Source organism: Phyllobates terribilis, unplaced genomic scaffold (genome assembly GCF_046119375.1).
Source record: "Phyllobates terribilis strain yellow unplaced genomic scaffold, ASM4611937v1 Scaffold_3__8_contigs__length_932513732, whole genome shotgun sequence".
Classification (NCBI taxonomy): Eukaryota; Metazoa; Chordata; class Amphibia; order Anura; family Dendrobatidae; genus Phyllobates; species Phyllobates terribilis.
This window is the reverse complement of record NW_027362763.1, coordinates 184398449-184423984: the sequence shown is the minus strand read 5'-3', so window position 1 is coordinate 184423984 and position 25536 is coordinate 184398449. Positions and strand designations below refer to the sequence as shown.

The following is a 25536-nucleotide window of genomic DNA, read 5'->3' as shown; positions in this document are numbered from 1 at the left end:
CGGTCCGGTCATCAAAGGGTTAAACCGTCGTTCAGCTCCTAGTGTTGTTCCCTGGTGTCCAGTAATAACTGAGTTGCAGGCGCAGGCTGACACCCGACTACGGTGCGACTCCACCGCCACTCCATAAGGAAGTCATACAGCGCAGTCCGCCCACTACTGCGCCTCCAGTGTCAGCCAGGCACGGTAGCGACCTCATAGGCTGCCTAATATCACGTGACGCCCATAGTGTGCCTCAATCTGCGCCCCTCCCACTTCTCAGGCTCCTCCACTAAGCAGCGCGCCGTCCCAGTCACCACTAGAGCGTCATCTGCTCCATCAGGTCAGTCTCCACTCTCCTCGCCATTTTTGCTGTCAGTACGCTATAAGATATTCCCAGTATTGGTCTTCACCAAAATGGCTGCATAAGCGGACATTGTGTGGAGTAGCAGCTGGTTTATGTTGAAAGCGGCCCCTGTATTTTGAACAGTAATACTATTACCGTGACTTCACTGCTGGAGGGAGAAGACTGACTTCAGGGGCGGGTGGTAGGTATGTGCGGTGTATAGTGTACTGTACTGTGCTAGGTCCGTATATAGATAACGCAGAGCAAGTGTCAGAAAACTGAAACCCTGGAAAATAAGCAGTAGGACTACTGCTCCCAGCGAGCCCAGGACAGGACATAGGTATTACCAGGGTGAGGGGTCCCAGAGCATAATGCTACTCCACCCCATGTATAATCCCTGCTGTTTCTAGAGGTGTTGTACAGCGTCATCATGTCACTGGAGGAAGAAATAGTGCAGCATGCCGCCATCATATCACCGTGCCTGGAGGTAGAAATAGCGCAGTGTGCCTCCATCATGTCACCGCGCCTGGAGGAAGAAATAGTGCAGCGTGCCGCCATCATGTCACCGGTGGAAGAAATAGTGCAACGTACCGCCATCATGTCACCGCGCCTGGAGGAAGAAATAGCGCAGTGTGCCTCCATCATGTCACCGCGCCTGGAGGAAGAAATAGCGCAGTGTGCCTCCATCATGTCACCGCGCCTGGAGTAGAAATAGTGCAGCGTGCTGCCATCATGTCACCGCGCCTGGAGGTAGAAATAGCGCAGTGTGCCTCCATCATGTCACCGCGCCTGGAGGAAGAAATAGTGCAGCGTGCCGCCATCATGTCACCGGTGGAAGAAATAGTGCAACGTACCGCCATCATGTCACCGCGCCTGGAGGAAGAAATAGCGCAGTGTGCCTCCATCATGTCACCGCGCCTGGAGGAAGAAATAGCGCAGTGTGCCTCCATCATGTCACCGCGCCTGGAGTTGAAATAGTGCAGCATGCCTCCATCATGTCACTGCGCCTGGAGGTTGAAATAGCGCAGCGTGCCTCCATCATGTCACTGCGCCTGGAGGTTGAAATAGTGCAGCGTGCCTCCATCATGTCACTGCGCCTGGAGGTAGAAATAGCGCAGTGTGCCGCCATCATGTCACCGCGCCTGGAGGTAGAAATAGTGCAGCGTGCCTCCATCATGTCACTGCGCCTGGAGGTTGAAATAGTGCAGCGTGCCTCCATCATGTCACTGCGCCTGGAGGTTGAAATAGCGCAGCGTGCCGCCATCATGTCACCGCGCCTGGAGGTAGAAATAGCGCAGTGTGCCGCCATCATGTCACCGCGCCTGGAGGAAGAAATAGTGCAGCGTGCCTCCATCATGTCACTGCGCCTGGAGGTTGAAATAGTGCAGCGTGCCTCCATCATGTCACTGCGCCTGGAGGTTGAAATAGTGCAGCGTGCCTCCATCATGTCACTGCGCCTGGAGGTTGAAATAGTGCAGCGTGCCTCCATCATGTCACTGCGCCTGGAGGTTGAAATAGTGCAGCGTGCCTCCATCATGTCACTGCGCCTGGAGGTTGAAATAGTGCAGCGTGCCTCCATCATGTCACTGCGCCTGGAGGTTGAAATAGTGCAGCGTGCCTCCATCATGTCACTGCGCCTGGAGGTTGAAATAGTGCAGCGTGCCTCCATCATGTCACTGCGCCTGGAGGTTGAAATAGCGCAGCGTGCCTCCATCATGTCACTGCGCCTGGAGGTTGAAATAGCGCAGTGTGCCTCCATCATGTCACTGCGCCTGGAGGTTGAAATAGCGCAGCGTGCCTCCATCATGTCACTGCGCCTGGAGGTTGAAATAGCGCAGCGTACCTCCATCATGTCACTGCGCCTGGAGGTTGAAATAGCGCAGCGTACCTCCATCATGTCACTGCGCCTGGAGGTTGAAATAGCGCAGCGTACCTCCATCATGTCACCTCGCCTGGAGGAAGAAATAGCGCAGCGTGCCTCCATCATGTCACTGCGCCTGGAGGTTGAAATAGTGCAGCGTGCCTCCATCATGTCACTGCGCCTGGAGGTTGAAATAGTGCAGCGTGCCTCCATCATGTCACTGCGCCTGGAGGTTGAAATAGTGCAGCGTGCCTCAATCATGTCACTGCGCCTGGAGGTTGAAATAGCGCAGCGTGCCTCCATCATGTCACTGCGCCTGGAGGTTGAAATAGCGCAGCGTGCCTCCATCATGTCACTGCGCCTGGAGGTTGAAATAGTGCAGCGTGCCTCCATCATGTCACTGCGCCTGGAGGTAGAAATAGCGCAGTGTGCCACCATCATGTCACTGCGCCTGGAGGTTGAAATAGCGCAGCGTGCCTCCATCATGTCACTGCGCCTGGAGGTTGAAATAGCGCAGCGTGCCTCCATCATGTCACTGCGCCTGGAGGTTGAAATAGCGCAGCGTGCCTCCATCATGTCACTGCGCCTGGAGGTTGAAATAGCGCAGCGTGCCTCCATCATGTCACTGCGCCTGGAGGTTGAAATAGCGCAGCGTGCCTCCATCATGTCACTGCGCCTGGAGGTTGAAATAGTGCAGCGTGCCTCCATCATGTCACTGCGCCTGGAGGTAGAAATAGCGCAGTGTGCCGCCATCATGTCACCGTGCCTGGAGGAAGAAATAGTGCAGCGTGCCTCCATCATGTCACTGCGCCTGGAGGTAGAAATAGCGCAGCGTGCCGCCATCATGTCACCGTGCCTGGAGGAAGAAATAGTGCAGCGTGCCGCCATCATGTCACCGAGCCCAGAGGAAGAAATAGTGCAGCGTGCCGCCATCATGTCACCAGAGGAAGAAATAGTGCAACGTGCCGCCATCATGTCACCACGCCTGGAGGAAGAAATAGCGCAGTGTGCCTCCATCATGTCACCGGGCCTGGAGGTAGAAATAGCGCAGCGTGCCTCCATCATGTCACTGTGTCTGAAGGTAGAAATAGCGTCATCAAAATTAACCTTTCTGAGCAAAACACCATGAAGACCATTAGTAACCCCTTCAGGATGCAGATTTTGCGCTTTCGTTTTTCTTCCCTCTCTTCCAAGATCAATAATTATTTTGTTTTTCCGTCCTCGTAGCCGTCTGTATTGGAGCTTGTTTTATTTTTTTTTTGCCAGATGACTTGTTGTTTTGATTGACCCGATTGACCCCATTCAAAAATGGAAAAAAAGATTTCAGTTGAGGAAAAACGGATCCCCCCAAAAATTTAAAACTTTGTAAAAAAAAAATAGCTTTGTGCTCCCATTTTCTGAGAGCCATTACTTTTTATTTCATCAGAAGAGCTGTGTGGGTTCGGGGGTCTTCATACTGAGCTGTAGTTTTCTTTTGTACCATTTTGACAACTTGTTTTGCATTTTTCAGAGGAGGTGCGACGTCTGATAAACTGCTGTAAATGGAGGTTGTTGCTGATTCAGTGTTTACGCCAGAAAACTTTGAAAAGTCTGAACATTTCTGCGCAGCGTGGAGTTGCATAAAAATGTGGTGTTTATGTATCCGGTTTTGGAAACTACACCAAATGTGAGGAGACGGGACGTGACTGTGTACCTGTCTAATTCATCAATAATGGCGGCATTTCTTACTCCAGAAGTATTACACTAGTCAATTGCTGGAGTAACATTTATGGCAAGGCGTATGCCACTGATTTGCCAAAGGTGTGTGCCTCTTAATGAATTTGGGGCATCCTTCTCCTGCACTCCCCTCATTAAAGGGGTTGTCTGGCTTTGGGCTGCAAGTCTGCAGTCTCTCTGTGTGTCTACAGACTTGTGATTCCTCACGTGTATAGTGCTCACTGTGAGGATTCTCCTGTGGCGGTCATGTGAATACAAGTCAGTGCTATGCATACTCCCGGCCACATTCTGACCAGACTTGTCTGGCCTCATTCAATACACCTGCATTGAGTGATGCCGCGCACGTCTAGTCGGCATGTGACCGCATATATGCAAATCACATACTTGTGGTAATGCTCCCAGCACCAGAGAATCCTGACAGCACACGTGTTGCTCACGTGAGGATTCACAAGTCTGCAGTTACATAGATTAGTAAATGGATCTCTTAGACCTGATGAAACTTCTGTACGTACATTGAAAATCTATACCAGAAGGGTTATATAATGCTGATGTTAAAATTAACACTTTGTGAGTCCATTTGAAGCTGCTTATTTTAATACTAGGTGGTAAAACTTTCAAAAAATAATTTTGTTTGCTTACTGCAGGCTCCCGATGCGCAGGATGGAGGCCTTGTTACAAGGAATGCAGGAGAAGAAGATGGGGTGAGTGTGACACGATTCAGGAGGTTATCATTTATCCCCCCCCCCCCATGTGGCCTCATTGGAAAGGTGACACGGCCTGACTGTGACACCGTTCACAAAAAGATGTGCCAAACTTTTGATGCTGATTTCTGGCACCATGTAAGCCCAGCTAATAGGTGGCTGCACCATACATCCGACAGCAGGAACCACTGTTCTACAGCTGCCACATCTGAGGCCTCAACCACATGTCCGTGTTACATGTACGACTTCTACCTTATTATAGTATAAGGGGCTGTTCACATGTCTGTATTTTTTCACACACAGTGTGTCCAAGCAAAACTCACAGAGACATGTCTGTTTTTCTCCAGTATGACGGATGAAAAGTCCAATACAAGTCTATGGGTCTGTGAAATATATGTACAGTGCATGGATGGCGTCAGTGTACAGTCCTTATGCTGTCAGTATTTAATGTTGCAAAGGATTGGAGAAGCTGTGTAATTTATATATTTATCTGTGAAAATCACTGATGGTAAAAATGGACACATGGACCGTACACTGGCGACGCGCTGATCCCCGTACACTGGCGACGCGCTGATCCCCGTACACTGGCGACGCGCTGATCCCCGTACACTGGCGACGCGCTGATCCCCGTACACTGGCGACGCGCTGATCCCCGTACACTGGCGACGCGCTGATCCCCGTACACTGGCGACGCGCTGATCCCCGTACACTGGCGACGCGCTGATCCCCGTACACTGGCGACGCGCTGATCCCCGTACACTGGCGACGCGCTGATCCCCGTACACTGGCGACGCGCTGATCCCCGTACACTGGCGACGCGCTGATCCCCGTACACTGGCGACGCGCTGATCCCCGTACACTGGCGACGCGCTGATCCCCGTACACTGGCGACGCGCTGATCCCCGTACACTGGCGACGCGCTGATCCCCGTACACTGGCGACGCGCTGATCCCCGTACACTGGCGACGCGCTGATCCCCGTACACTGGCGACGCGCTGATCCCCGTACACTGGCGACGCGCTGATCCCCGTACACTGGCGACGCGCTGATCCCCGTACACTGGCGACGCGCTGATCCCCGTACACTGGCGACGCGCTGATCCCCGTACACTGGCGACGCGCTGATCCCCGTACACTGACGACGCGCTGATCCCCGTACACTGACGACGCGCTGATCCCCGTACACTGACGACGCGCTGATCCCCGTACACTGACGACGCGCTGATCCCCGTACACTGACGACGCGCTGATCCCCGTACACTGACGACGCGCTGATCCCCGTACACTGACGACGCGCTGATCCCCGTACACTGACGACGCGCTGATCCCCGTACACTGACGACGCGCTGATCCCCGTACACTGACGACGCGCTGATCCCCGTACACTGACGACGCGCTGATCCCCGTACACTGACGACGCGCTGATCCCCGTACACTGACGACGCGCTGATCCCCGTACACTGACGACGCGCTGATCCCCGTACACTGACGACGCGCTGATCCCCGTACACTGACGACGCGCTGATCCCCGTACACTGACGACGCGCTGATCCCCGTACACTGACGACGCGCTGATCCCCGTACACTGACGACGCGCTGATCCCCGTACACTGACGACGCGCTGATCCCCGTACACTGACGACGCGCTGATCCCCGTACACTGACGACGCGCTGATCCCCGTACACTGACGACGCGCTGATCCCCGTACACTGACGACGCGCTGATCCCCGTACACTGACGACGCGCTGATCCCCGTACATTAGTGACATGCTGATTCCCCGTACAATGATGACGCGCTGATCCCCGTACACTGACGACGCGCTGATCCCCCGTACACTGACGACGCGCTGATCCCCCGTACACTGACGACGCGCTGATCCCCCGTACACTGACGACGCGCTGACTCCCCGTACACTGACGACGCGCTGACTCCCCGTACACTGACGACGCGCTGACTCCCCGTACACTGACGACGCGCTGACTCCCCGTACACTGACGACGCGCTGACTCCCCGTACACTGGCGACGCGCTGACTCCCCGTACACTGGCGACGCGCTGACTCCCCGTACACTGGCGACGCGCTGACTCCCCGTACACTGGCGACGCGCTGACTCCCCGTACACTGGCGACGCGCTGACTCCCCGTACACTGGCGACGCGCTGACTCCCCGTACACTGGCGACGCGCTGACTCCCCGTACACTGGCGACGCGCTGACTCCCCGTACACTGGCGACGTGCATATAATTTTTTCACATACGTGTTTAAGCACGACCGTGTGAACGAGGCCTAAGACTGTGATGATGATTGCCCCTTGTTTTGCTCTTAAGTTGCAGACTGCAGGGCATTACAGCAAAGAACAAGTAGAAAAGATGTAACTAATGTTATACACATATTGCACATGTGAAAATTTGCAGAATTCTGATTCTGTAATGGTAATAGTGCGAAATCATGTAATATGCCAACATTGATTTCATCCCTGTCACGTGTGGTTTTACGTATATACAGTATAGCCTTAGATATACTATCTACACTTATGTTAGGCTCGTTACTACAGGACGCACCCCAGGATTATATACCACTAATTGTAATGTGTTTACGTGGAATAGGGAGGAAATACATCTATGCACAGTATTGCTCTGTAGCTCGTGTGTTATATACACATAAACATCAGTTGCACTTCCAATTTTTAACAATATAAAACTATATTATATAGCAAAGACAAATAAAAACATATAATAATGCACACGTTGCTCCATAACCGGTTTACTAGGCCAAAATCTGGCACTGGGGTATAACTTATATGACCGACATGAGACCCAAAACAGCCATGTACATATAATGGATGTCTGAAACAGATCTAAATAGACACTTCCCCTAGTCCAGGGGTGGGGAACCTTTTTTCTGCCAAGGGCCATTTGGATGTTTATACTATCATTCGCTGACCGTACAAATTATCAACTTAATATTTATCCTGCTATATTTGGTCAAACAGTTAATTAATGCAACCCTAATGTGACGGCTGGAGTTGCTTCTCTTTGGTGCTGCTGTGATGTGAGGTGGTAATCATGAGTTTGCTGCTCACAACTGCTTTTCCAGGTTTTCGGCAGTCTGGAGCACAGTCAATTCTTTGAGATTATGAGTTTTGTAAAGTACTCGCAGCAGTAAGTTGTTCTGAATACACATGTATATTACACTGTAGGTCTGCTCACAGTAGGAGATTCAACACTGCTCACGTAACATTTATAGTACTCAAGTAGTGGGGGTTGGGGTTGAAGTATACATCACGTAGGAGACACTGGGCCTGCTGAATATACACTACATAGGAGACACCGAGACTGCTGTGTATATATATCACATAGGAGACACTGGGACTGATGTGTATATATATCACATAGGAGACACTGGCACTGATGTGTATATACATCACATAGTAGACACAGGGACCGCAGTATATACATCACATAGGAGACACTGGAATTGATTTGTATATATATCACATAGGAGACACTGGAACTGATTTGTATATATATCACATAGGAGACACTGGGACTGATGTGTATATACATCACATAGGAGACACTGGGACTGATGTGTATATACATCACATAGGAGACACTGGGACTGATGTGTATATACATCACATAGGAGACACTGGGACTGATGTGTATATACATCACATAGGAGACACTGGGACTGATGTGTATATACATCACATAGGAGACACTGGGAATGATGTGTATATACATCACATAGGAGACACTGGGACTGATGTGTATATACATCACATAGGAGACACTGGGACTGATGTGTATATACATCACATAGGAGACACTGGGACTGATGTGTATATACATCACATAGGAGACACTGGGACTGATGTGTATATACATCACATAGGAGACACTGGGACTGATGTGTATATACATCACATAGGAGACACTGGGACTGATGTGTATATACATCACATAGGAGACACTGGGACTGATGTGTATATACATCACATAGGAGACACTGGGACTGATGTGTATATACATCACATAGGAGACACTGGGACCGCAGTATACAGTATATGCATCACATAGGAGAAACTGGGACTGATGTGTATATACATCACATAGGAGACACTGGGACTGCTGTATGTACATGTCATAGGAGACACTGGGACTGCTGTATGTACATGTCATAGGAGACACTGGGACTGCTGTATGTACATGTCATAGGAGACACTGGGACTGCTGTATGTACATGTCATAGGAGACACTGGGACTGCTGTATGTACATGTCATAGGAGACACTGGGACTGCTGTATGTACATGTCATAGGAGACACTGGGACTGCTGTATGTACATGTCATAGGAGACACTGGGACTGCTGTATGTACATGTCATAGGAGACACTGGGACTGCTGTATGTACATGTCAGGAGACACTGGGACTGCTGTATGTACATGTCAGGAGACGCTGGGACTGCTGTATGTACATGTCATAGGAGACGCTGGTGACTGCTGTATGTGCATCGCATAGGAGACGCTGGTGACTGCTGTATGTGCATCGCATAGGAGACGCTGGGACTGCTGTGTGTGCATCGCATAGGAGACGCTGGGACTGCTGTGTGTGCATCGCATAGGAGATGCTGGGACTGCTGTGTGTGCATCGCATAGGAGATGCTGGGACTGCTGTGTGTGCATCGCATAGATGCTGGGACTGCTGTATGTGCATCGCATAGGAGATGCTGGGACTGCTGTATGTGCATCGCATAGGAGATGCTGGGACTGCTGTATGTGCATCGCATAGGAGATGCTGGGACTGCTGTATGTGCATCGCATAGGAGATGCTGGGACTGCTGTATGTGCATCGCATAGGAGATGCTGGGACTGCTGTATGTGCATCGCATAGGAGATGCTGGGACTGCTGTATGTGCATCGCATAGGAGACGCTGGGACTGCTGTATGTGCATCGCATAGGAGACGCTGGGACTGCTGTATGTGCATCGCATAGGAGACGCTGGGACTGCTGTGTGTGTGCATCGCAAAGGAGACGCTGGGACTGCTGTGTGTGTGCATCGCATAGGAGACGCTGGGACTGCTGTGTGTGTGCATCGCATAGGAGACGCTGGGACTGCTGTGTGTGTGCATCGCATAGGAGACGCTGGGACTGCTGTGTGTGTGCATCGCATAGGAGACGCTGGGACTGCTGTGTGTGTGCATCGCATAGGAGACGCTGGGACTGCTGTGTGTGTGCATCGCATAGGAGACGCTGGGACTGCTGTGTGTGTGCATCGCATAGGAGACGCTGGGACTGCTGTGTGTGTGCATCGCATAGGAGACGCTGGGACTGCTGTGTGTGTGCATCGCATAGGAGACGCTGGGACTGCTGTGTGTGTGCATCGCATAGGAGACGCTGGGACTGCTGTGTGTGTGCATCGCATAGGAGACGCTGGGACTGCTGTGTGTGTGCATCGCATAGGAGACGCTGGGACTGCTGTGTGTGTGCATCGCATAGGAGACGCTGGGACTGCTGTGTGTGTGCATCGCATAGGAGACGCTGGGACTGCTGTGTGTGTGCATCGCATAGGAGACGCTGGGACTGCTGTGTGTGTGCATCGCATAGGAGACGCTGGGACTGCTGTGTGTGTGCATCGCATAGGAGACGCTGGGACTGCTGTGTGTGTGCATCGCATAGGAGACGCTGGGACTGCTGTGTGTGTGCATCGCATAGGAGACGCTGGGACTGCTGTGTGTGTGCATCGCATAGGAGACGCTGGGACTGCTGTGTGTGTGCATCGCATAGGAGACGCTGGGACTGCTGTGTGTGTGCATCGCATAGGAGACGCTGGGACTGCTGTGTGTGTGCATCGCATAGGAGACGCTGGGACTGCTGTGTGTGTGCATCGCATAGGAGACGCTGGGACTGCTGTGTGTGTGCATCGCATAGGAGACGCTGGGACTGCTGTGTGTGTGCATCGCATAGGAGACGCTGGGACTGCTGTGTGTGTGCATCGCATAGGAGACGCTGGGACTGCTGTGTGTGTGCATCGCATAGGAGACGCTGGGACTGCTGTGTGTGTGCATCGCATAGGAGACGCTGGGACTGCTGTGTGTGTGCATCGCATAGGAGACGCTGGGACTGCTGTGTGTGTGCATCGCATAGGAGACGCTGGGACTGCTGTGTGTGTGCATCGCATAGGAGACGCTGGGACTGCTGTGTGTGTGCATCGCATAGGAGACGCTGGGACTGCTGTGTGTGTGCATCGCATAGGAGACGCTGGGACTGCTGTGTGTGTGCATCGCATAGGAGACGCTGGGACTGCTGTGTGTGTGCATCGCATAGGAGACGCTGGGACTGCTGTGTGTGTGCATCGCATAGGAGACGCTGGGACTGCTGTGTGTGTGCATCGCATAGGAGACGCTGGGACTGCTGTGTGTGTGCATCGCATAGGAGACGCTGGGACTGCTGTGTGTGTGCATCGCATAGGACACGCTGGGACTGCTGTGTGTGTGCATCGCATAGGACACGCTGGGACTGCTGTGTGTGTGCATCGCATAGGACACGCTGGGACTGCTGTGTGTGTGCATCGCATAGGACACGCTGGGACTGCTGTGTGTGTGCATCGCATAGGACACGCTGGGACTGCTGTGTGTGTGCATCGCATAGGACACGCTGGGACTGCTACATTTTGAGCTTCCTTCCGAAATGAAACCTTTATCAGGATTGTTCCCAGCTATAAATAAAGGCCTGTAATGGCAGCAGGTTGGATCATTGCTGTCTATACAGAAGCCTCAGATGATTTCCATGCTGTGTCCTGGCTGTCAGGTATTTTCCTGATTTATTCTCTTCTTTCTTCAGAACACTTTTTGGTTCATGTGAAGCTGAATTACAAGAACTGATGAGGCAGATAGATATAATGTTGGAGCACAAGAAGTCAGAGTGGGAAGCCCATACCGAGACGCTGAACACTCTCCTACAGCTGCGAGATCAGGAGCTCAGCTCTGCTAGATCACGGGAAGATCGACTCAGCCAAGAGGTACCGTCCCCGACTGCTTACAGGCGCCCCCCGACTGCTTACAGGCGCCCCCCGACTGCTTGCCGGCGCCCCCCGACTGCTTGCCGGCGCCCCCCGACTGCTTGCCGGCGCCCCCCGACTGCTTGCCGGCGCCCCCCGACTGCTTGCCGGCGCCCCCCGACTGCTTGCCGGCGCCCCCCGACTGCTTGCCGGCGCCCCCCGACTGCTTGCCGGCGCCCCCCCGACTGCTTGCCGGCGCCCCCCGACTGCTTGCCGGCGCCCCCCGACTGCTTGCCGGCGCCCCCCGACTGCTTGCCGACGCCCCCGACTGCTTGCCGACGCCCCCGACTGCTTGCCGACGCCCCCGACTGCTTACAGACGTTGTGCTGGGTGAAGCATTGCACGATGCGCCGTCTGTACAGGCACTTGAGAAACCGCTGTGTTATGTAAAGCTGATCCACTATTGTTATGTCCAGGGATCTTCTTTATTGCAGAGGACGCAGACTGTTCTAGATCACTAAAGTAATTACTATGAATTGGCTGCGGCTTTGTAGGACTATGATTGAAGCAACGGCACCATCAGTGGTGAGGCTTTGTTGCTCAACCAGACGTTCTGCGGAGAGATTTGGCCTCTTCTCTCTTTGAAGTGACACCATGTACTGATTATGGGCCATCACTCTGCAGTTATTATAGGTTAGAGGCTTATGACTGTTTTTTTTTTTAATGCATATTTTAATGAACACATTTGCAGATTAGGTCTCTGAGAAAGCAGCTGTCAGAGCAAGAGGAAACCCATCGCAGCAAGACGGCGGACTATGAGTCCCAGCTGGCACGCTTTCAGGAAGAGGTTGGTATAACCTTTATTATTCCCATTGTACTATTCCACACTCAAGCCCCCCATACACACTAGATAGTGGTCATTCAGCCGACAGCTGTCTCTCCCAACTCCCCCATACACATAATGCTCAGCCCAGACCAGCGCTATGCGCTCTAATGTGACAGCCGCTGATGGACTCCTCTATCCAATCTCCCCTGACATCATCCAACAGGGGAGGCCCCATGCTCATTTACACCATCTCCCCATGTTGGCGTGTTCCACTGATGTTAGTTGAAAGGGAACCGTCAGATCAGATAACCTTATTAGCCTGTAGATAATGGGTTAATCTGCAGGTTAATAGCATTAGGGAGGGGCCACAAACCACATACATATATTAAGCCCCTATATATGCATACATACAAATAGGGGCAGTGTTTTCTTCAGGAAGTGAGCGCTGTCTATCAAAAGCAGGCGATTCCTCAATATGCAAAATTAGAGGAGTGTAATGGTGCACTACAGTCCAGTCATCTGCATAGGCATTAAAAGTTAAAGGGGTGGTCCGCTTTAATTTCTCAATCGCTGTACTAATAACCATACAGTGTTATGATTCTTTTCGGGACTAAGTCCCCTATAGCAGTGTATAATTAGTTTAGAATGCATTTTGGGAGTGACAGACTCGCCTTAAAATCTGTCTCCTTACTAGGACTCCCTCATAGGTCAGATCCCTCATAGGTCAGATCCCTCATAGGTCAGATCCCTCATAGGTCAGATCCCTCATAGGTCAGATCCCTCATAGGTCAGATCCCTCATAGGTCTGATCCCTCATAGGTCTGATCCCTCATAGGTCTGATCCCTCATAGGTCAGATCCCTCATAGGTCAGATCCCCATAGGTTGCAATGGGCATTCAATCACCTGATTTACACCCTATAGAGCTCCTTTGGGATGAGTTAGGGCGATGAGTTGGGGCTCGTACCCATAGCAATAAAGATGAATTGTTTGCAGATTTGCAAATGGAATGGAGCGAGATTCCTCAAGATGTCTTGAATACCCTAGTGGCTTTAATGCCCCATCGGTGTGGTGCAGTAATTAAAGCAGGAGGTTATGCTACTAAATACTAAGTTATGTCATTGTAAGCAATGAATTACTCTCTATGTTGTGATCAATAAATAGTATATGCAAAACTTTTGTCAGTCAGTTTTTTTTTAAATTAAATGACCATACCTATATTCAAAAGCATTTTGGTTAAAATTAAGGTCTTGCATGATGACAACTTCATGCACTTTCAAGTCATCACCAGGAAAATGGGATCACAAAAAACAGGCAGAAGTCATCACACTTTTAAAGAAAATGCAAAACTTTTGGTCGCCACTGTACTTGGGGCTTTTCCATGAGGCTGGGCTCACACTGGCGACCTTGCGGTAACATTTGCAGCATCTTCTCTTTTGGTGAATGCATCAGCAGAAACATACAATGGATCCAGCATTGTTATAAATGGAAGCCATGACAGTAATGTGAAGATGGCCCATTACCAACCCTTTGCATGTCTGAATAGATTACTGACTTTACCGTTGCTCATATTATGTAGAGCAGCAGTGCGCAACCTGCTGCTTGGTGGCTATATCCGGCCCACGCTACTAGTGTGTGTGTGTGTGGCCTCCATCTGTCCTAGACATGCTTGTTTATGTATGGTAGCTGCTCACATGTATTTTATGGGTCAAAGAATAGAGGAATGATGTGATACTTGTGGACAGAGACAGATTCTCATTGAGGTGCGGAAGGCTTAGGGTTAGTGCACTAGTAATTTGTGGGGATCCTCTGGAAACATACCTTTAAAGGAAACCTGTCACCAGGTTTTTGTTACCTAATGTGAGATTAGCATAATGTAGGGAGAGAGACTCTGATTCCAGTGATGTCACATATTGGGCTGCTTGATGTAGTTTTGATAAAATAACAGGTTTATCACTAGAGGACTAGTAAACCAGCTGCCATGTATCCCTCTATATTCATGAGCTCTGTATAACCCCGCCCCTACCAATGATTGGCAGCTTTCTGCCTATGCACTGTGTACACAGAAAACTGACAATCAGTGGTGATGACTGGGTTGTATAGAGCTCAGCATTCAAAGAACTGCTAGATCTGCAGCAGAGAAAACAGGGATTTTATCAAAACTGCAGCAAGCAGCCCAGAAAGTGCTACATCACTGGAATCAGGGTCTCTCCCCCTACATCATGCTGCTCTCAGATGGGATAGCAAAAATCTGGTGACTGATTCCTTTTAACACCAACTGCATCACGTGGACATCCAGGTCCCATGCTACAAAATTCTCACCAGCATTGAAATAAAGTATTGTTGATGTATATTAATAAATTGGAAGCTTTATAACCGCTGCTCCTGGTGCAGTAACAAGACTTTTTTGGGAAGTTTTATGTGTTGCTGCCAAAAATCTCTTTGTTTCTTTTCTTTTGCAGTTAAACAAATTGAAAAAAACATACGAAAAAGTCCAGAGAAGGCACCAAAGGTTGGAGGTGAAAAGCAGCGGTGGGGAAGACAGATCAGAGGTCAATCGGTTGACACGCAGGCTTGAGGTAAAGCTATATCAATAGTCGCCAGTTTCACACACCTTTAAAAAAAATAATAATTTAGTTTTGATATATTTTTTGCTTTTTTTTTTTTAGCCAAACCTTTAAAGGTTTAGGGGAAATATAGGACGGACTTTTGCTCAAAAAATTGTGTTAAACAACTGAAATGGCATTTGTTAAAAAAATTCATTATGGGAAAGTACCTTTACAACTTAGCGACTTATGACGTACTATGTCCGTCATAAGCAGTCTGCCTGCCTTTGATGCGGGCTCGCAAGCCGAGCCTGCATCTTTCCTGGCAGATAATGGACAGTGTTCTGTCTACACTTCTATTACTATGTTTGCATACAGAGATAACAGGGCACTTGAACAAGGGTTGGACTGTGAGAACCGTGAAGCTGGGGATTGTGATTCTACAGTATTAATAAGAAAGCTGCTGATGCTGCGTCTTGGTGATTTTGCAAGATTTAAAACAGCAGCTTGTCAGGAGCAGAGAGGAAGTGCGAGGAAGGTGAATAGCTAACTGATATTTAGAGATCAGTGGGATGGAGGGAGATGTCTGGGATATCAGGAGTTAACTCCTCTCTGGAATGTAGCTACTGCACAATCTCATTCAGGATCTGGGCAGGCACTAGTAGCCAAGCTCCATGGAAACCACCTGTACACTATGTAAGATCAAACCTCTCATTGCAGAAGAATGACATCAGATAGAAAAAGCAAGTCAATTGCAAACACGCTTATTTTCATGGTGTCTTAACTGACTAAAGCAATTTATTAACTTGAGAATATCACATTGGTGAAGGTCAAACACCCACCACCCCATTGATTAGCTGTTACCAGCATGGCTGCTGCTAGATGTATACAGTGAAAGTTGTGGAACAGCTCTGCACACTGTTTTGTTTATTCTCTCAGCTTTAAATGAATAGAAGCTGATCTGCAGTATCCCGGATCGCCACTAAACATTGTGTGGCGCTGTGGTGCTCCACTATGCACACTGCTTACATCCAGCTGCTGCCAGAGCTGATAACAGCAGTCAGTGGGGGTACTGGGTGTCTGACCCCCACCAATCTGATGTTGATTAAGGACAGCTCATCAATGTTAGAGTAGAAAACTCTTTTAAAGGGAATCTGTCAGCAGGTTTTTGCTATGTAATCTGAATAAAGCATGAGTTAGGGGTTAAAACACAGATTTCAGCGATACCTCTCTTATCAAGGTTTTGTTTGCCTGCAATGATTGTTATAGTACCAGTAGCTTATCATTGCTGTCCACACGCGCCTTCCTGTGATGAGCAGCTCACTGTCTACAGACATTGTATATACAGAGCCTGGTGGGGGCCAGTTAGCTTCCTCAGCTCTGCTTCATTGCTAAGGCTAAAAGCTTAGATTGTGTGAGAAAGGCTGCACCCAGTAAACTAAGTGTTACATCGTTGGATTCGGCTTCTCTTTGCCTACATCAGGCTGCTCTCAGATGAGGTAGCAAAACCTGCTGACAGATTCCCTTTAAAAGTTCTCTTCAGACTTTTTTTTCTTGTTTTTACTACAATACACTGTAATTTATCCTACTCTCTAACTCTTAATGTTTCTTATAGGAATTTCGACAAAGGTCTCTGGATTGGGAAAAGCAGCGTCTTCTGTATCAGCAGCAGGTAGCGGCATTGGAAGCTCAGCGTAGGACCTTGGCTGAACAAACTGAAAAATATCAGGTATATGGGAGAGGCGTGAAGGATCTCGGAGTATAATTATACCCTTAGCTGTCATCCACGCAAACAACTCTTATATCAGCTCACTGCAGTGTTGCAGGGTATTCTCAAGAATCACGGATAGACCCCAAGTCCAGCCTCTCTATGGAATTCCAGAAATATATAAAATAACCAGCACCACACGCAGATCCCATAAAACAAGCTGGACTTTTAAGTATCTTGTGAATAAAATGGAACTGTTTTATGGGACCTCCTTGTGATGGAAGTTCTTTTTTCTTTCTGGGCTTGACTTTCATTCCTGCAACTTCAGATTAAAAAAGGATTTGAGCTACAGTTCCATGACAAGTATGAAATTGCTGAAGGAAGACCATATTGTCTGGTCACATTGAGCATGTGTATTAAAACGGATTTGTCACCTGATTTTCATTGAAAGTTTATACATAATTAAATAGGTCTTAGACCTGATGATGCAGGTGTAATTACTCTGCAAATCCATGTCAGAATGACTGCATAATCCTTAGGATTAGAATTTTGTGAGTTCAGCTGCTTTAGAATGAAATGGCTCATGAATCCAAATGTATTCAGTCTCCATACACCCTGCCTTACAGACAACTGCAGCTTGTAATCAGCAGTGTGAGATCTCCGCAGGGAGGAGGGACACTGAGGAGTTGCAAATTAGCACAAGTGGGAGGAGATTAAGTGAAACTTCCATATAAGATTATACTGCCGTTCTTGAGCTGAAGATTTATTTGCTTTGTGAACACTGCTGTAATATTGCCAATTTGTTATATATTTTTTAACTGATTAATCCTTTATCATTTTTAGGACTTATTATTTTCATTTTTGGCATATTTGTATACAAGGAACTTTATTTTGGTTGTCTTAATCCATTTACAGTTTGTCTGGCTGTATAATAAGATTGAAAAGACAAGCTCAGGGTATTATGTTCTTGCTTTTGGAAAGCTATGAGGTGCCCTGTGTTGCTTTACCACCCTTAGAAGGGCCTCTCCTTTTACTTCAGTCCTCCTTTTCCCAAAAAGTTTGTAGTAATATGTAGAATTTTGAATCTTCTCACTCATCTGTGTAACTCATAAGGAGGAGTCTCATACCCGAAAACATATGCTAGAGAAAACCAGTCTGGCCGGCCGTTCCGAGCTCCAGCACCTCAGCGGTCATCTGGTACGTGCTAATGACAGTCTTTATGCCAAAGAAGAAGAACTTGAAAGTATAAGATTACAGCTGGACTCTGCTACAGCAGGACGAGAGAGAGCCGAGCTGGAACTTGAGCAAGTGCGGCAAACAGTAAAGGTGACACTTGTGTGTTGTAAAAATGAAATCTGCCGTCCTTCATCAATCACTGCTGCAAACGACTGACATATGCTAGATGCTCTCACACAGGCTGGTATTGGGTGTCAGCACTGCGCTGTCTGCGTACAGAATACAAAGTGGGAGTCAGCGAATTATCATTTACTGCTGGTGATTCGTAGATGTTTCATCTTTTTTTTTTCTGATGTTTATTACATTACGAGTTAAAAGGAATCTGTCTCTACCTAATCTGAGAGCAGCATGATGTAGGGGTGGAGACCCTGATTGAAAAACCAAACTAGAAAATCAAAGGGCCCTTGACAAGTATACGAAAACTAGAAAAAAACGCTTTTAAAAAATATTCTTTATTTAAATACCAATTAAGGTAGGGGTAAGAATAGGGTTCCATATAGGGACCTCAGAATACATTGATTACCTGTGTCATTTAGTATATATACATATATATATGTTTGTGTTTGTCTAATTATCTTGGATTTTAATTGGTATTTAAATAAAGAATCTTTTTTTAAAATGGAGACCCTCATTCCAGCAATGTATCACTTACTGGGCTGCTTGCTGTATTTTTGATAATCTGCTGATAAAACTATTATCACTAGAGGACTTTTAAAACATCTGCCATGTAGGCCAACCCAACCCACACCACTGATTGGCAGCTTTCTGCCAATGCACAGTATACACAAAAAGCTTCCAATAAGTGGTGTGGACGGGGTTATGCAGGGCTCAGCATTCAGAGACCTGCTGGATCTGCAGCAGAGAAAACTGTTTTTAATCAAAACCGCAGCACCCAGTAAAGTAGCTGGACACATTTCTGGAATCGGGGTCTCTGACCCTACATAGTACTGCTCTGAATTGGAGTAGCAATAACCTGGTGACAGATTCCCTTTAATTAAAAGGTGTCTATTTTTAAAGTTGGAATAAGTACATGATATGTCAAATGTCTGTAAGGTTAGGTCCAAATTTGACCAACTTTCTGCTGTTTGCAATAAACCAATCAAACAAGTACAATATAAATAGTTAAAAAATATAGCAAGTGGTTTCTCCAAATTCAGCACAAAATGCCACTTTTACTAACTTATGCAGTCTCAGAATTATTCAGCCCCTATAGGACAAGCGTCTTCAGTAATTAGTAGAACACCTTTGGCTATTAGAACCTGCTGCATACATGATGCTCATAAAAAGTGGCGTCCAGTTTACTAATAGTACTGGGTTTGTCTGCTACAACAGCCTTTTTCAAATCCAAGCAAAGATTTTCTATGGGGTTGAAATCAGGCAACTGTGGCGGTCACTCCAGAATCTTCCAGGACTTCTGAAAAGAATCCTTGGCAGACTTTGGCGTTTGTCTGGGTTCATTGTTTTGTTGGAAAGTCCAGTGACACCCAAGCTGGTATTTTCTTAATTGAATCCATCCTGCCCTTCCTACTCTGCAGCTTTCCAGTGCTAGAGGAAGCAAAACAGCCCCAGTTTATCACCGAGTCACCACCATGCTTCACTGTAGGCAGGGTGTTCTTAGCAGCATATACCGGTACTTCATTCTTCCTCCTCCAGACGTAACTCTGATACAGAAACCAGAAATCTTCTAGTTTTGTTTCATCACTTCACAGAACAGAATCCCAAAACTATTGTCTTATTTATATGTGTGGTTTGGAACATATTGGAGCCAAATTTTCTTGTGCTTTTGGATCAGTAGATGTGTATGTCTTGGCGTTTGGCGTCCTTTAGTGCAGGCAGTGTTCTTATAACTTGGAACGTGTGAGTTCTGCTTCCACCTCTATTATCAAAATTTGTCCCATAGTAATTCATAGCACTTCAGAAAATATAAATGAACCAATTAAATCTGTGTTAAAAAGTCTCCCAGAGGTATTCCTTTTTCTGCGGGATTTTGTTTAAAAAAATCTTTTAATTTTTTTTCTTCAATAAAATCGTAAATCTTTTACTATATCATAGATTTCTTCTCTCTTTTTTCTGGGATATGGTTTATCACAGATTTAATTGGTTCATTTCACCTGTATCTGTAGGAACATTCACTGCCTTTTAATATATTTATGAATCCTTGTTTGTTTGATTCTAGCAAGCAATCAATATCCCAGTTAAAAAAAAAAAGAGCCCCCTAGCCAGTCCAGGTATTTGATGTTTTATATCAGTCACAGTGAAGTTTGTGATTCGCTTCTTGAGATAAGCTTGAAACAACTGTCTGCTCTTATGGGGAATTCTATTCTGCGGTTGAATAAGGCGACATTCACACATCTGTGTGTCGTGGTCCGAGTATGGCACAAGACATGGACTGGCTGCAGATATCCTGATCTGAACTGCCTCATATATGACTAAGGGTTTGGACTGCAACACGTGGATGTGTGCATGTAGCCTAATTCTGAGTAGTTATATAGCGGCATTATTTTCTGCAGAGCGTTACAGATGCTGACACCTCTGCCGATCAGCGGAAAAGCGCTGTGTATAGTGGCTTTCTCCTGCAATTCCCTAGACAGTGAATAGAGTGGAAGTCGAGCATGTGGTTATCTGCAGTATCCCTGGGGCGGGTGGACCTACCAGTAACCTGACGAATCAATAAGATATTCCTTATGTTATGGATATGAAATAGATTATTTCTGGGAATTATGAGTAAACCAAAGTGAGACATTATATTATATATTATGCAAGGCAGCTTCTTCTGGCATCTTATTTCAGAGTTGATGCCGTCAGTAGTATAGCTGACACACATGTATCCTGCAATAAATTTTGGGAAATGATATGAAATCCTGTTTCACATTCATCACACCCCCCTGCATCCGGGAGCTAATGATCAGATATGTCCCACAGGCTTTTGGCCATTGGCAGGTCCCATTGAAATGTTCGTCCAGATGTGAGTTTCTTCTTTATCTTACTAGGTTCTCCAGGAGGAAAAGGCTGAGCTGAGGGCGACCATACAAGCTCATACAGACTTTTTGGAAGGATCTAAGGCTCAGAAAGAGGAACTCCACAGAGAGGTGCTCAGGGTCACGGATGTGCTGCGGGACAAGGAGAACAGCATCAGGTGATTGCTTACAGCATACATGGCAAATTCAGGTCCAAATGTCTACTAGAGCTGGCCTCTGGTAGACAGGGCATGCACCTTTAGTACTGCAAATCCCCTGTTTCCTGACAATCCTGATTTTTAGATTATACACAAACATCAAACAAGCCAATCAGGATTGTCATTTTAATTCATTACCGCATAAAATAACTATTTTAATGTCGTACAATAAAAGCTTTTATTGACCTGCAGGAGAAGGGTAACTTCTAGTGGGGCTTTGCCCCTTTAGGCCGTTTTGGATCATTCCATGATTTATTTTATTGCTTTATTTTTTATGTATTCTCCATTTTGTTTTTTTTTTTGTATGTTGTTATCCTTTCCCCATGTATTAAGATCTTACCCTTTTTGTTCACTTCCGACCATCTGATTTTATCAAAATTACATCAAGCAGCCCAGTAAGTGACACATCACTGGAATCAGGCTTTCTGCCCGTGTGTTTTTCTGCCTTTAGATGGGGTAGCAAAAAACTGTTGAGAGATTCCCTTTAAGATTTGCTTGTTCCAGATTCAAGGTTTAAGCAAAACTTAAGTTTGTTTTTATGTGAAAATGTTCATCATTATATTTGATAAGGAAAAACTTCCTCAATTGTAGACATTTTTTTTTAATAAATATCAAGGTTGGTCAGCGATTTTTGTCCAAGTTTTTAATTTTGTCCCTCTATGTATTGGAGTTTGAGATCCCTGCCCTACAGCAACAAGGACAACATCTGCAAGGAGTTTGTATGTTCTCCCCTGTTTGCATGGGTTTCCTCCGGGTTCTCCTGTTTCCTCCCACACTCCAAAGACATACTGATAGGGAATGTAGAATTTGAGCCCCAATGGGGACAGTGATGATGATGTCTGTAAAGCGCTGTGGAATTAATGGCACTACATAAGTGAGTAAAATACATGTGCAAAGAATAGCTGGTAACTTGTGGATCAGTGGGGAGGTCAAACTTTGAGACCCCCACCGATCTCAAGAATGCCGGAGGCCACGCTCAACCATCTCCCGCAGCCCGATAGAGAATGAATGAATGAATGAATGAAGGGGTGGTCCGCATGCTCCATTCTGACAGGGTATTTCTGATCTCAGGATCAGTAAGAGCCCCTGCAGTCGGACCCTCACCGATTTGCAAGTCAGCACCATATCCAATAACTTTAAGTGTTGGGAATAACCCTAGTACGTCCCAGGCTATCACCCCCGGTTCAGTGAGGGCTCCGGCGGTGAGCCCACACTGAACTGGGCTACAGCTGACATGTGCCCGCAACAGCCGCGGGTGGAATCGCGATCCACCCGTGGCTGTTAACCGGTTAAATGCCGCTGTCAATCTCTGACAGCGGCATTTAACAGCGCCACGCCAGAAACGCGTCACCCCGCCCATCGGTGACACCGTCACGTGATCATGGGTTACTGATGGGTGGGCATGACAACCCTGGGTCTGCAGCAGACCCCAGTGGTTGTCATGTACTGATCGCTATGAGCGCCACCTAGTGGCTCATAGCACAGGAGAATTTCTGCTACATAAAGGTGATCTGCTCATCACCTCTAAGTAGCAGAGGCGATCAGACAAGGGCTGCTTCTAGTCTCCTATGGATCCTATAGAAGCAAGCAAAAAGTGTAAAAAAAAATGTTTTTAAAAAAATATAAAAGTTTAAATCATCCCTCTTTCTCCCCATTCAAAATAAAATAATGAAAAAAACAAACCACATACACATATTTGGTATAGTCGCATTCAGAATCGCCCGATCTATCAATATAAAAAAAGAATTAATGCGATCGGTAAACGGCGTAACGAGAAAAAAATTCTAAACGCCAGAATTACGTTTTTTGGTCGCCGCAGCATTGCAATAAAATGCAATAACGGGCAATCAAAACATCGGATCTACCCCAAAATTGTATCAATAAAAACTTACTACTCGGTGAGAAAAAAATAAGCCCTCACCCGGCCCAAGATCCCAAAAAATGGAGACGCTACGGGTCTTGGAAAATGGCGCCATTTTTTTTTTTTTTTTAGCAAACTTTGGATTTTTTTTTCACCACTTAAATAAAAAAGAACCTATACATGTTTGGTATCTACGAACTCGTAATGACCTGGAGAATAAGAATTGTAGGTCAGTTTTAGCATTCAGTGAACGTGGTAAAAAAAAAATTAAAAACATCTGTGATATTGCACAACTCATCCCGCAAAAAATAAGCCCTCACACGGCCATATTGACCGAAAAATAAAAAGTCTATGACTCTGGGAACAAGGGGAGCAAAAAACGAAAATGCAAAAATGGAAAATCCCAGGGTCCTTAAGGGGTTAACTATTAATACATATCTATAGATCCCACTAATATCATGGTGGGAAACAATACCTTCATAGCAGATATAATAAGGAGGAACCTCTATTATGTTCTTCAGAGATCTACAAACCCATAGGGTAGTAAATCTCCCACAGAAATTAAGTGAAAACCGTATGAATCAATCCATAAGAGATCTGTACAGACGTGTGACTGCCCGATGCAAGCTTTGTGGGGGCTTCTTCAGGGAGTTTGGCTGCAGTCAGATTCCTTATGTCACCTGATGACCTAGTAGAACTTGCCTTCGTATCTGCTGTACCCGGAGTATATTCACATGCAGCTTTTTATGCATGAAATACAGACAATAGCCAGAAATACTCAGTATAAAGTATGTAAATTTTTGCTGCACTTTTTGGTGCATTTTCATCTCACTGGGTAAAAACTGCAGTAAAAACACAAAGAATTGTCATTCTGCGGTTTTAAAAAACTTTACCAGAGGTAATGGGGAAAAAATGCACTGTGTGAATAAGATTATGGAAATCAGTTTACAGTTATTGTACAATACTGTGTATTTTTTTGTTCTCAAAAATGCACCTAAAAAACAATGGGAACAAGCGCTGTTACTGTGTCAGCACAATGCGTTTTTGATTTGTTTTTTTGAAAATTGGGGCAAAAGAAACGCACTGCAAATGCATGGTGTGAACACAGCTCAAAAGTGTAACATTATGGAAGAGGACATTCCAGGTTCTCTGGAGGGATACATTATTTCTGATTCCACTTACTATAAAATGTTACAAGCCTCCTCCATCTTTTTAATTTAAACTTGTTTATTGCATTTTGCACATTGTGGTGATGTACAGTATAATTATATACTATGGGTGATATTTACTGTTGAGCGAGTATGTTCTGTTAACCCTTTCGCCGAGTATGCTCGGGCTGAGCTCCGAGTATTTATAGCTGCTCGGTGATATGGTTGAAAGCTCCCATGTGCATGATTTGCAACTGTTTGACAGCTTTATTACATGGGAGGAATGTCTATTTCTTACACATTCCTCACATGTAATAAAGCTGTCAAACAGTTGCAAATCATGCACACGGGAGCGATTCAACCATATCACCGAGCAGATATAAATACACGGAGCTCGGCCCGAGCATACTCGGAACAGAACATACTCGCTCAACACTAGTGATATTGTGATAAATGCACCGCAGATCACCAAGCAGTGGTGGAGCAGCAGGTGACGGGACCATTCTTAGTTATTGGATAAAAATGAAAGAAAATAAATAAATAAATTACTCGACAATAAAACATATAATTAATTTGTTTTATGCTGTAGATCATTAGAACAAAGACTAAAACAGACAAAGCTGTCAGATGGGCACCCGGAGATAGAAGTGCTGCGCTCGCAGCTGTCAATCAGCCGTCTGAATGAACAGAGATTGGAAGAAGAAGTGACCCGTTTGGAGGAGCACGTCAGGTCCGTCACCATCCAGAGTCAGCAGCTCTCCCAAGAAATGAAGGTCATGGCTGAATCACGGCATCTGTTAGAAGAGGAGCACCAGAAATGCTGGACAGAGATTAAAAAAGTCAGTGGTCTGTCTGTTTTTACACTTAAATTGAATAGTATCTTAGAACAACATACAATATATTCCCATTCGTGGCAAAATGCTGATGTTCTATTGAAAACTATTAAAGGCAGCTGGTTATATTCCCACCTCTGCTGAGCTCTCATGACAAGCAGCAAAATAGAGGTTTGTGTGTGTATATATATATATATATATATATATATATATATATATATATATATATATATATATATATATATATATATATATATATATATATATATATATATATATATATATACCTGGTATGCATGGCTCCCCTTGAGCCCCCATCCTGGTATGCATGGCACCCCTTGAGCCCCCATTCTGGTATGGTTGGCACCCTCTGAGCCCCCATCACGCTGCCTACAAAAAAAAATAAACAATCATACTCCCCTCTCTCCTCCAGCGCTGTCCCGCTCTGTTGTCGACACTCTCACTGTGTGAGCCGCACATGGCAGGATGTTTGCACAAAAATGCTGCGACTTTTCAAAGTGATTTTGCGGAACTGTTTTGATGATTTGGGGCCTATGGGCCTGATGCCTTAAGACGGCGGTGGTCACTCTGGTCTTAATGAGG

At 46.7% G+C, this 25536-nt stretch overlaps 1 protein-coding gene across 7 annotated transcripts in view; it reads left to right on the top strand.

Annotated features, from left to right (window-relative positions):
- Window positions 1-283: 283 nt before the first annotated feature.
- Window positions 284-25536, top strand: part of CEP63 (centrosomal protein 63) — a 38632-nt gene continuing 13379 nt past the window's right edge. For 2 of the 7 annotated variants that reach the window (XR_012318356.1, XM_073674316.1), the window contains exons 1-9: window positions 3712-3849; window positions 4544-4600; window positions 11446-11623; window positions 12354-12449; window positions 14889-15005; window positions 16588-16701; window positions 17794-18006; window positions 20907-21052; window positions 24690-24939. Coding sequence is in view for 6 of the 7 variants with exons in the window: in XM_073674316.1 (XP_073530417.1) it covers window positions 3725-3849; window positions 4544-4600; window positions 11446-11623; window positions 12354-12449; window positions 14889-15005; window positions 16588-16701; window positions 17794-18006; window positions 20907-21052; window positions 24690-24939 (1296 nt within the window). In the remaining variant the exon portion in view is untranslated. Of the gene's footprint in view, window positions 320-348; window positions 529-3711; window positions 3850-4543; window positions 4601-11445; window positions 11624-12353; window positions 12450-14888; window positions 15006-16587; window positions 16702-17793; window positions 18007-20906; window positions 21053-24689; window positions 24940-25536 lie in introns of those variants that run through there. The other 5 variants (XM_073674320.1, XM_073674318.1, XM_073674317.1 and 2 more) reach the window with 5 other exon arrangements.